General features: G+C 32.8%; 1 protein-coding gene across 4 annotated transcripts in view; it reads left to right on the forward strand.

Moving 5' to 3' along the window:
• Positions 1 to 12,075, forward strand: part of LOC114334840 (gem-associated protein 5) — a 284,268-nt gene that overhangs the window by 141,193 nt on the left and 131,000 nt on the right. For all 4 annotated transcript variants that reach the window (XM_028284946.2, XM_028284949.2, XM_028284947.2 and 1 more), the window contains exon 7: positions 10,627 to 10,824. In XM_028284946.2, coding sequence (XP_028140747.2) covers positions 10,627 to 10,824 — 198 coding nt within the window. The remainder of the gene's footprint in view (positions 1 to 10,626; positions 10,825 to 12,075) is intronic.

The raw sequence follows: 12,075 nt of genomic DNA on the forward strand, positions 1-12,075 counted from the left end.
TGTTTCGGCAGAATGCCTTTCTCAAGTGATTTATTTTACTATGAGCAGTTTAAAGTTTCTAACTGAATAGGTTGAGGAGGGGAGAGTTGTTTGTCTCAAGTTGCTCATTCAGAATTATATCTGTAATTTTTAATTTATTCTTCTTCTTCTTTACGTGCCATCTCCGCGACGAAGGTTGGCAATCATCATTGCTATTCTCACTTTTGACACTACAGCCCGAAAGAGTTCAGTTGAGCTGCATCCAAACCATTCTCTGAGATTTCTCAGCCAGGACATTTTTCTCCTACCTATGCTGCGCCTTCCTTGAATCTTTCCCTGCATAATTAATTTTAGGAGTTCATATCTGTCAGCACGTGTTATATGACCCAAGTATTGAAGTTTTATTATTTTGATGGAATCCAGTCTCTCCCTGCTGTTCTGTATTCTCCTTAGTACTTGCTCATTGGTTATTCTGTCTGTCCAAGAGATTCTCAGCATTCTTCGATACGTCCACATCTCAAATGCTTCCAATCTATTGAGACATTGTTTATTAAGAGTCCATGTCTCCACACCATAGAAAAGAACAGAAAATACATAATATTTTATTACTCGCTTTCTAAGATTTAGGCTGAGGTCTCTACTAAATAATATTTGTTTCATATTAGTGAATGCACTTCTAGCCTTTTCTATTCTAATTCGTATTTCTTTGGTATAATCGTTTGTTTCACTAATGTTTGTCCCTAAATAATTATAATTCTGAACTCGTTCTATCGTCTTATTATTTACATGTAGATTGATGTTTCTAATATTTTTCTTTGATATAACCATGAATTTTGTTTTCTTTATGTTTAGTGACAGACCAAATTCTTCATTCGTTGCAACAACCTTATCTAAAATTCTTTGTAGATCTGTAATAGTTTCTGCTATTAGTATTGTGTCACCGGCGTATCTAATTTTACATATGGGTAGGCCATTTATTTTTATGCCTGCTACTTCATCTTCTAATGCTTTTTGAATATTTCTTCTGAGTATGCATTAAACAGTGATGGCGACAAGACACAGCCCTGTCTAACGCTTCTTTTGATTTTTATTTTATTGGTGTTTAAATTATTTATTCTTATGACAGCTTCTTGTTCATAATACAGATTATTTATTATTCTTATATCCCGTGTGTCGATGTTCTTTGTTCTCAGTAGTTTTATTAACGGATTATGTTTCACCGTATCGAATGCCTTGTTATAATCTAGGAAGCAGACATAGATGTCCTGGTTTACATCTAAACATCTCTGTATTAGCACATTTACTGCAAATAATGCTTCTATGGTTCCTTGAGCATTTCTAAATCCGAACTGAGTTTGTCCAATGTCTTGTTCTACCTGTTTGTATATTCTACGATGAATAATGTTTAGAAATAAAAAGACTAAGTTTTCACTCTAATGGCATATAAAACAACATAATGGTATTCTACATCCCACCAGAATGAAAACAATGGGAACCTTCTCTGGTTACACCTCCGAGGCTTCTACAATTTGCAAGCCATACGGATGCTGAGACTAAGGAAGATGAGGGAATTCTACAATTTACAATTCACGTCCCATCTGCTCAGCGCGGTAAAGTTCCAACGAGAATGGTTCCCTTCGTACTCCAATCAGAGTAAATGTAAATCAAAAATGAATAACCATTTTCAATTTCGTTGCAAAACGAAAATACAGCCGAACCATATTCTAGGAACCGGTAGAGGTGCTTGCTGCATTCTCTGATTGGACTGGAATATGGTTCGGCTGTATTTTCGTTTTGCAACGAAATTGAAAATGGTTATTCATTTTTGATTTACATTTACTCTGATTGGAGTACGAAGGGAACCATTCTCGTTGGTACTTTACCGCGCTGAGCAGATGGGACGTGAATTGTAAATTGTAGAATTCCCTCATCTTCCTTAGTCTCAGCATCCGTATGCAGGGCCCCCGCTACCATATGTGCAAAGTGTGCAATGCACACGGGCGCCATCCGTTAGGGGCGCGAAAACCCGGGGTCAAAAATTGCAAAAAAACAAAAATTAATTTTAAAATAATAGTTGAGACATGTAAATAGGATAAGTATAAACAGGAGAAAACAAATAGAAAAACAGAACATTTCGGCAATATAATTAGGGAACCTATGTAAATACCATTTACTTCTCCTTATAATACAAGGAAAAATGTAGGGAAAATGTTGGATTGGTCGAAAGAAATTTTCATGGATACGACACCTAAAGAAGAAGAAGGTATAAATGCACACGAAATTTTATTAGAATATCATCCAGTTACTGCCGATTCTTATAGGGTTTACTCACTACGGAGACCAAAGGAAGGTATCCTCGCCTAGAACAGAGTATCCTACTCTTCATATTCGTGAATTCTCGCATTTAAAATAATGTAATCGATCGAAACTATAGGTTTGTTCCAACATGAACTTTTGGACGGTCCAGAAACCGTCACGAAACTACTTGTACCGTTTGTTGTGCGCATGTTCGTAATTGTATCGCCCAGTTATCGTCCCATGACGGTAATCATATATTTGTCATTTTTGTTGGTGACAGCTTGTGTGCTTTTAGTCGATCAAAGGCTCAAAAACTTTAAAGAATTAAATCCTAGTGCGCAAGTCAGTCCAACCAGCTCATTATGCATTTGCCCGATTACTGAAATGATCATCACGAAACCGTCACCGAAAGATCACAATTCTTGTTGGAACAGTGGGAAGGACGATCCGATGACGATCATATTTTTGTTGGAACGGATTTTGTTTACTGCGCAGAAGCGTTACCGTTTCGTGACGGTTCTCGGTCGTGTTGGAACAAACCTTATATTATCGATCGCTATGTAAAATAAATACATTATTTTAAATGCGAGAATTCACGAATATAAAGAGTAGGACACTCTGTTCTAGGCGAGGATACCATCCTTTGGTCTCCGTAGTGAACGCACCCTTATGTGCGAGAACATGTCAGGAGTCAGGCATTTTAATTTATTTTGTTATGATTTTATGCTGCTTGTTTCATTTTGATATTTTAGTCTTCAAAGAATAGTCCATGCACTCACGGTTTTTGCTGTGAATTTTAAAAAATTGCTTGTATTGACATGTGGCATACACATATATAGCTAACATGTGAAAGAAAAAATTGATATTGTGCTAATGTGCCAGGGCTGTTGCCCTGAGAGTGAGTTTAACCCCTTCTTGGGGGTGAAAAAACATTCCTTCAAAACAGGAGCGTCATTTGAAATTTTGTTTGGGGGGGGGGGGGGGCAAGCACTATATATACAATACATTATATATGATGTTATGATGAATATTGATGTATTTTTGTAAATTTCAGTCATTTTCACGGCCAGGGGGCAAATGCCCCCCCTGGACGCCCAAATGACGCCCCTGCTTCAAAATAATTCCGGAATTGGATGAACTGACTAATTCTAAGCAACTTTGGTTCGATCGAGTTTTTCACCAATTCAATATTCGAGTAATTTTCGAGTAAATATGTTCATTTTTCAACAAAAGAACCACGTTTTTAGACGGTTTTTCACAAATAACTCAAAAAGTATTTTATCGAAAAAAAAAAATTCTCTTAGCAAAAATATAGCTTACAAAAAAGTGAAATTTTTTTGTATATTATATGAAGTCTGTAAACCCAGTAGAAGTAGAGTTGTAGCCAGTGGCGGCTCGTCAGAGGAGGCAAGAGAGGCTCAGCCTCCCCATAAATTTTTTACACACTCTATACTGTTTTGTTTATCATGAATCGCGAAAACAACAATTACTCTCACTATTATACAACGTGTAAATTCCATATTATCACTAATTATCCATACGTACGGAGCATTAGCATTAGAACGCATGATCGCGTCTCAGTTTTATTACATATTATTGTAGGCAGGACCCTGGGTTATCCCGAGATGCACGAACGGAGCCGAGAAGCCCTGCTTTCTCCGTTGCTAATGCTCCCTGCAGCGCAGCAGGCGTTTAAGGAGACCCGGTCTCCTAACAGTGGCATCTACGGCGCCATCACACGCTGCCCGGAGATATACCAAGGGAGGCAGTGTAGCTTCTCAGCTCCGTTGGGTGGTTGGGTGCGTCTCGGGACAACGGATTTTAGGGTCCTGACTAAAAATAATGAAAAATCTAAAAGTGCGAATTTTGTTATGAAATTTGGTATGTGGGGTTATAATAATATTTGGAACAACTTGCTCAAATACCTTTTTCCGATATCTCTAACTCAAAGCAAACTATCGGTAATTTATCGTGTTTTTGAATTCGCAGTAGGCCGCGTTTAGAATTAAAAAAATTCAGTTGAGTATTTTAAAGAATTTGAAGCTTCATTATGTATGGACTGCAAAACTTCAAATCTGTATTTATTTTGATATGCATAGGTATCTATTTACAAATAGATCGAATTGTTAACAAATAAACGACACAAACTTTGGTATTTATAATTAAACTTTTACTATTAGACTAACTATTTTTAAAATGATGATATCATGAAATTATGAATTAGGATGATATTATGAAATGTAAATAAAAAATGGTCAAAAGATGGGGCCTTAAATTACATTTTTTAGCGCATTTTTTGCTACTGCAAATTTGTCTAGATATTTTACAGTTAGGTATAGCCTCCCCTATTGTAAAAATCACGAGCCGCCACTGGTTGTAGCTAATGAAAAGTAGGTTCTTATTCGTCAAATTCCAAATCAAATTTTTCTACGTGAAATAAGGAAAACTAATTTCAACTTCGTTAAAGTGTTTAAAAAAAGCTATATTGTTATTTATTTTTTTTTTTAATTTCTAGTATCAAAAGTAAGTAAGTTCAACGCTCAAAATAAAGTTGGCCTCTTTTTCGATAAAAAAAAATCGTAAAAATCACCCCTAATGAAGTGGAAACATCCCAAATGAAATTAATCGTTATCGATTTAAAATTTACTTTATATTATATGTATTATTTATATGATCTTTAAGTTTCATCAGTTCAAAGAGGTCATTTTTGAAAAAAATTCCATTTAAAAGAAACTTAAAAATTATTATTCAAAAATCTCAAAGAGTAAAAAATGTAGGTTTGACTTTTCTGAATATGTGGAATTTTTTTGTTTTCCTATAAGACAAAAATTGGGTAAGAAATGGCTGTTCGAAGTGTGCATACACTTGTGATTAGTAACTCGTTCAAGCCCTTTTAACTACAGTCTTTTCAAAAATACACATTTTGAACCCATAAAACTTCAATCATATAAACAATACATAAGTAAAGTAACTTGTAGTTTGGGATGCTAATTAGGGGGGATTTTCACGATTTTTTTACCAAAAAAAGGGAACAACATTATTTTAAGAGTAGCGTACTTATTTTTAATGTTATAGACATAAAAAAAAACAAAAATAAAGCTTCTTTATGGATACTTTTCATTAGATTCAACTCTGCTTTCTATTGGACCTAGAGACTTCATATTGTACATTTCTTTCACTTTTTTATGAGCTATATTTTTGCTAAGAATATGTTTTTCGATAAAGTTCTTACTTTTTGAGCTACTTGCGAAAAACCGTCTAAGCTGTTTTATTCTTGGTGAAAAATGAACATATTTATTCGCAAATAACTCGAAAAGTATTGACTTAGTTAAAAATTCTGTAGAACAAAAATCGTTTAAAATTAGTCATTTTATCCATTTCCCGACTTTTTGGACGTATGTTTTTTCACCCCTGCGCGAAAAGGGGTGGAACTCATATTCAAGGCAAAAGCACAATCAGAACAATATCACTTTTTTCTTTGACAAGTTAGCTATTATGTGTATGTGAAATTTCATGTCGTTCCAAGCGGTTCTTTAAAATTCGTAGATTTTGTAATATTTTACCGTGAATGAATGGACTATAAAATAAATATGATTTCTAAAGTTTATAATAAACTTCAAAAGTTCATCCAAAATGCCTTAAGGGGCGCCAAAATCCTTTTTTGCACACAGGCGCCAGTAACCCTTACGGGGGCCCTGTCCGTATGGCTTGCAAATTGTAGAAGCCTCGGAGGTGTAACCAGAGAAGGTTCCCATTGTTTTCATTCTGGTGGGATGTAGAATAGCATTATGTTGTTTTATATGCCATTAGAGTGAAAACTTAGTCTTTTTGCTAGCAGTTGCCGCTAGGGCATCTATGCCATTTCGTTCGTTGCAATCCGGGACTGCACGCTGGGGTTTGTTTTGGTTGGATCAGAGAGAGTAACATATGTGCCTCCTAATGAGAGACTAATAAGTTTCAAAACCGGTAGAGGTGCTTGCTACACTCTCTGATTGGACTAGAATATGGTTCGGCTGGATTTTCGTTTTGCAACGAAATTGAAAATGGTTATTCATTTTTAATCTTTAGAAATACTTTGAGTATGTGACACATTAGACTGATGGTACGGTGTTCGCAACATTGTCTAGCGTTTCTCTTTTTCGGTATAGTTACGAATGTTAACAGAAGCCATTCTTTAGGTAATATACCTGTTCTCTTAATGATATTAAATAATTCGACAATTACATGTATATTGCAGTCGGCTATAAGTTGCAATATTTCTGTCGGTATTTCGTTCGGTCCTACAGCTTTCCCAGTTTTCATTTCTTTAATGGTGTGTTTTACTTCACTTTCTGTTATTTCTGGTCCAGTCTCTTCAACGAAATATTCGTTATCTATTGTGTCTCGGTTGTCGTTAAACAGCTGTTCTATATAGTTTGTCCATACCATCAATTTGTTTTCTGTATCCATTACTATGTCTCCCTTTTCATCAACTAGTATATTTTGTTTGTATTCTGGTTTTCTAGTTAAGGCTATGGGTACATAATTCGCAAATATTTTACGTGTATCCCTACTTTTTCTGTCTTTACACGGCAAATTACGTGTAGTAAAATTCACACTGGTATGGATATGTAAACTTTACTAGAATGTCATTCTACTTGAAAATGTCATAATTAATTTAAAAAGATGGCTTTTGAATGTTCTTGGATAACTGTTATTTTTATAATTGCAAATTATTAATTCAGTTAATAAATGTGATAATTTTTTCACTAACTATGTTTTCAGTGATTGTAATAATTTATTTGTACAACAAAAACTAATAATCAATCGAGAAAAGAGGAAAAGTGTTAAAGTGATTTTTTAATAATATATTGTTATTATGGAACGCTTACAATTTTGAACATCTCTAACAACAAAATACTTGGATCACAGGATATATCTGATGTATTCTCTGCATGGATCTTCCACAAATAATACACAATAAATAACTTTTTATTAAGTTCACGTCTTTAATCAATTATTTATCAAATACACTATATATCAATAATATTTAATTAATTTCTCAAAATATTCCCGATGCAATGTCAAATATTTAAGTGTCACTGATTGTCAGTGTGTGACTGACAATATATGCTGACAATATTATATTCGGCTGAGTGCGTTGTAAGACAAAGACAGATTTGGAAAATATTACCACGGCATTGTGTTCATTTTTTTCGAATCCTGAAAAAACCAATAAATATTTTTGAAAAATTTAAACGCAGAATGAAAGACTAAATTATTACCGAGGGCCGAAAGTCCCTTAGAATAAATAAAAAAAGAATTTGTGTGTACTTTGTACGCACGTAAGAAGTTATACTTCTATTATATGATTTAAACGAAATTAATATACTTTTTATTTATATTTTGTTTAAATATTAAACTAATTTATACTTACTACTTCTCAAACATTTTTATTAGAACAGTGCCAAAAATTAAAATAATAAAAGAATAAAACACACACAAACACATTAAACAAGCCACAAATGATGTCTGAACATTAATTGTCGAATTTTTTTTTAACTAAATACGTATTTTCTGAAAATTTACAATCATAAAATGTATTAAAAAAACAAAAAAGAAAGTTTCTATTGGGACTCGAACCAGCGCTGATAAGAGCGGTTGGTATTGGAATTCATTCGCCTTCTCTGCTTAGCCACGGACACTACGTGTCATTATTTACGAAGATCGACTAACTAAACGGATTAAACTTGTGATATTTTGATATTTTGAAAATTGATCAAATTATTTTAATTTTGAATTGAAATGATTTAGAATTTAGAGTAAAAAAACAATATATTAAGTGAATATTGATAGAAATTTTGATGGTAATCAAATTATATAAATAAAAGTATTACATACTATGTATTTTGGCAGATCAAATAGGTAGGTTTATACGCATGATACATTAACAATTATTACGTACCTGTTGCTTTTAAAAACTATTTAAAAGTCACTACAATATTATAAACTTTTTTGTTTCTGTCCTCACAACAATAAAACTAATATATTATACATTTGTTTACCTTTACCTTTACCTCCAAACCACAGCTGCCATATCGGATAATTTTTGACATGTCATTTGAACATCCAATCAGAACAAAGTTATAATGCGCATGCGCCGGGCTGATAGGTTTTAACATATAAAAAAGCACCCTCTATCGCCGGTAAAGAAGTATAACTTCAAAAGTTTATTTTGAATGAGATATTTGAAATTAAAAATCACACTAAATTTTCCCTTAGTTTTTCACCCCTGTAACTTATTAAAATAAACATTATAGAGGTTCTCAGGGACTTTCGGCTTTCGCTAATAACGTAATCTTTCATTCTGCATTTAAATTTTTCAAGAATACTTATTAGTTTTCTCAGGATGCGAAAAAAATGAATCCCCATTTGAATAGCATTGCAGCCGAAAATACGTACCGATCCTCTTAATTCATTTATTTTCCTATGTATATTAAAGCTGTCATGTCATTTAATTTATTAATTTCCATATACAGTAGAGCATCGATAATCCGAACCCTGGTAATCTGAACGATCGCTAGTCCGAACGCAAAAGAAAATTATAAAATTAAAAATATGATCACGGACCGAATTTTTGGATTTAATATAATATGGGCAAAATATGACCGCGGATTTTTGTTTTGTTTATGCAGAAATACATACAATATATTTGTTTATTATACAGGTGTTTTGTTCCTTGTAACTAAAACGTATGTACATAATATGTACTATGTTTATGAGCTTTGTATGTATTTTGAACATATGTTAGATAATCCGAACAATTTGATAATCCGAACTACCCCTGTACCAATTAGTTCGGATTATCGACGATCTACTGTATTCTAATAAAAATAGCATAAGGCCTTTATTTTGAATATGCAGAATTTGAAACTTTGATTAAACGAATGATTATGATCTAGAAGGTGAAGTGCATACGTAGAATCTGTTTTTCTATTGTTAAAAGCCCTTTTGTGTTCTGCTATCCGTTTGTCAAAGGTTTTGCCAGTTTGATCGATGTAAGTTTTTGGACAGTCAGCACATTTCAGTTTGTAAACACCACTCTGTAATTGCTTTTTTTTTTCTTGTCACTTATTGTTCTTAATGTATTTGCTTAAGTTATTTTTAGTTTTGAAAGCTGGTGTTATTCCTTTCCTTTTTATGTTTGGCTATTTTTGTTGATATCTTGCCTGTATATGTGATAGAGCAAAAAGTACTGGGTTTTTCTGTGGTGGTGGGAAGACTAATTTCAGGGCTTTCTTAGAGAGCTTATGGTTTAAAATTTTGTAAATTGTTTGTTCATTGTACCCATTGTTTACTACTATTTGCTTAATGGTGTTAAGTTCTACCTCGAAGTTATTTTTTGACATAGTAGGCTGCTGATTTATGTTGTGGAGGATGGAATGATGAATTCAGTGTGGGTAGGTTTATGAAATACGGAGAACTCATGTTTGTTTTGCAGTCTGGTAATTTTTACATCTAGAAAATGTTATGGATCGATTCTGTTTTGTCTCTTTTTTAAACTCAATATTACTATGAGTGAATTAATGTATGATAAAAATTGGTGAAGTTGTCTGTTAGTTCCTGTAAAGCATGCTAGTCTATCATTCAATTATTTTCACCGATATAAGAGCTGTTTGAATACAGGATGTTTTGAAATCGTTGTTTCTAGATGGTTCATAACAATGGACTTGAAGAATTGCCCATGATAAGTCCTGTACTATTATTTGTGTATATAAGCTTCATCTCATTTTTTAATTTATTAATTTCTATAGATTCTAATAAAGATAGCTTAAGACTTTTATTTTGAATATGGAGAATTTAAAACAGGTCATTAAAAGAAACATTATCTAAAGTGTGAAGTGTGTACGTAGGATCTGTTTTTCTATTATTGAGAGCCCTTTTGTGTTCTGCTATGCGGTTTTTGAAGGTACTGCTAGTTTGACCGATGTAAGTTTTTGGACAGTCACCACATTTAAGTTTTTATACATCACTGTGTAATCGCTTTTTCTTTGGACTCCTGTTGTTCTTAAGGTGTATTACTTAAATTGTTGTTTGTTCTGAAAACGAGTGTTATCCTTTCTTTTTAAACACATAAAACATTATCACTTCTACATTTACGTACACCCATCCCAATGTACTAAAAAAATTATATAACCCCGCTCAGATCAGGATTCGCCGAATCGAGTAATACATACCAAACAACGTTGCCATTTTTATAAATAATGCCCGATTCTAAAATTAACGCGTTGTATTATGATTTTGATTTTGAATATTTACTACATTGTTGCTGTTTAAATATATGATATTTTATAGTATATTTTCTTTCAGTAACATTTACATATGGCGTGCAGGTACAGATGGTAGACTGCAAACATTTTTAATGCTGCCCCATAAAGCTAAAAAATATAAATCAAAAGGTCAATTGGAAAAAATGTGGATAAGTCTATGTTGGATTACACCAACTGTACTTCTATCGTCTTCAAAAGACGCGGAACTTTTAGCTTGGAATTTGCCAAAACCGAAAGAGTAAGAATATATTTTTGTTATTTACATTTTTATCCCATAATAAATTAATCAATATGCATAGTTTTACAAAGCTTATTTAATGGACAAATTGTTAGTCACGATGTTTGATATGCCTAATTAACTACTGATTTACATGTTCAAAAATTATACATATGTAGGAACTACAAACATTGTAGTAACTATGTAACCTGGACTTTTTTTAACCATTTCAACCAGTTTCAACCATTTTTTTTATATTCAGAAATAAGAAATAAGCTTCTGGTTAAAATTTGTAAGTATACTCACATGTTCGGAGCGTGCCGGGTTACTTTTTCTTAGTCAAAAGTAGAGTATTGTACTGTAACCAAAATTATCAGTAGTAATTACACGAGAGCTCTAAAATTATCGATTTGTATCCCGAGTAACACTTTGACAGTTTTAATTTCACGCCCCGAAGGGAAGTGAAATTATGTCAAAGTGTCACGAGGGCAAAACAAATCGATATTTTTTAAGAGCTCGGGAGTAATTCGGTTATTTTATTTATTTAGCGTATGGCACCTGACACATGTACATTTACATATATTATGTATAAGACAATACATATTCTTTCTGTCTGTCTAACACAATAGTAATTCGGTAAGATTATTTCATGAATAAAATTGTCTTTTTAAATCATTTTAACTAATATTTTATTAGGTATATCTTCACCTGGATTTTTGCGAAACATCTTTCTTGGTGTTCTATTTGACAAGTTGTAAAATATTAATTGTCATTAATGTCACTGAATGTATTTTTGCTTAGCAACAAAGGGCATCTGACGACGGGAAATTATCGAGAAAAATTATCAGTAGTAATTGCACAAGAGCTCTAAAATTATCGAATTTTTCCCGAGTGACACTTTGACAGTTTTAATTTCACGACCCGAAGGGGAGTGAAATTATGTCAAACTGTCACGAGGGCAAAAATTCGATAATAATTTTAGAGATCGAGTGCAATTTGTTGCGATTATTTCATGAATAAAACTGTTCAAAACCAAAATTTTATTGTAATTTATTTATGTAAGTACAAATTAGTACAATTAAACACACAGTTGTTATAAATATTTGACGGTTGAAAGTCATCACTTTTATCATTTTTAAAACATTAATTGTCATTAATGTCACCGAATGTATTTTTCGTAGCAACGAAGGGCATCTGATGTAATATACTTGACGACGGGATATTATCAAAAATTATAGGGTATAATATTACAAGAGAGTGAGAATAAATTGA

This window comes from Diabrotica virgifera, chromosome 3 (assembly GCF_917563875.1).
Source record: "Diabrotica virgifera virgifera chromosome 3, PGI_DIABVI_V3a".
Classification (NCBI taxonomy): Eukaryota; Metazoa; Arthropoda; class Insecta; order Coleoptera; family Chrysomelidae; genus Diabrotica; species Diabrotica virgifera.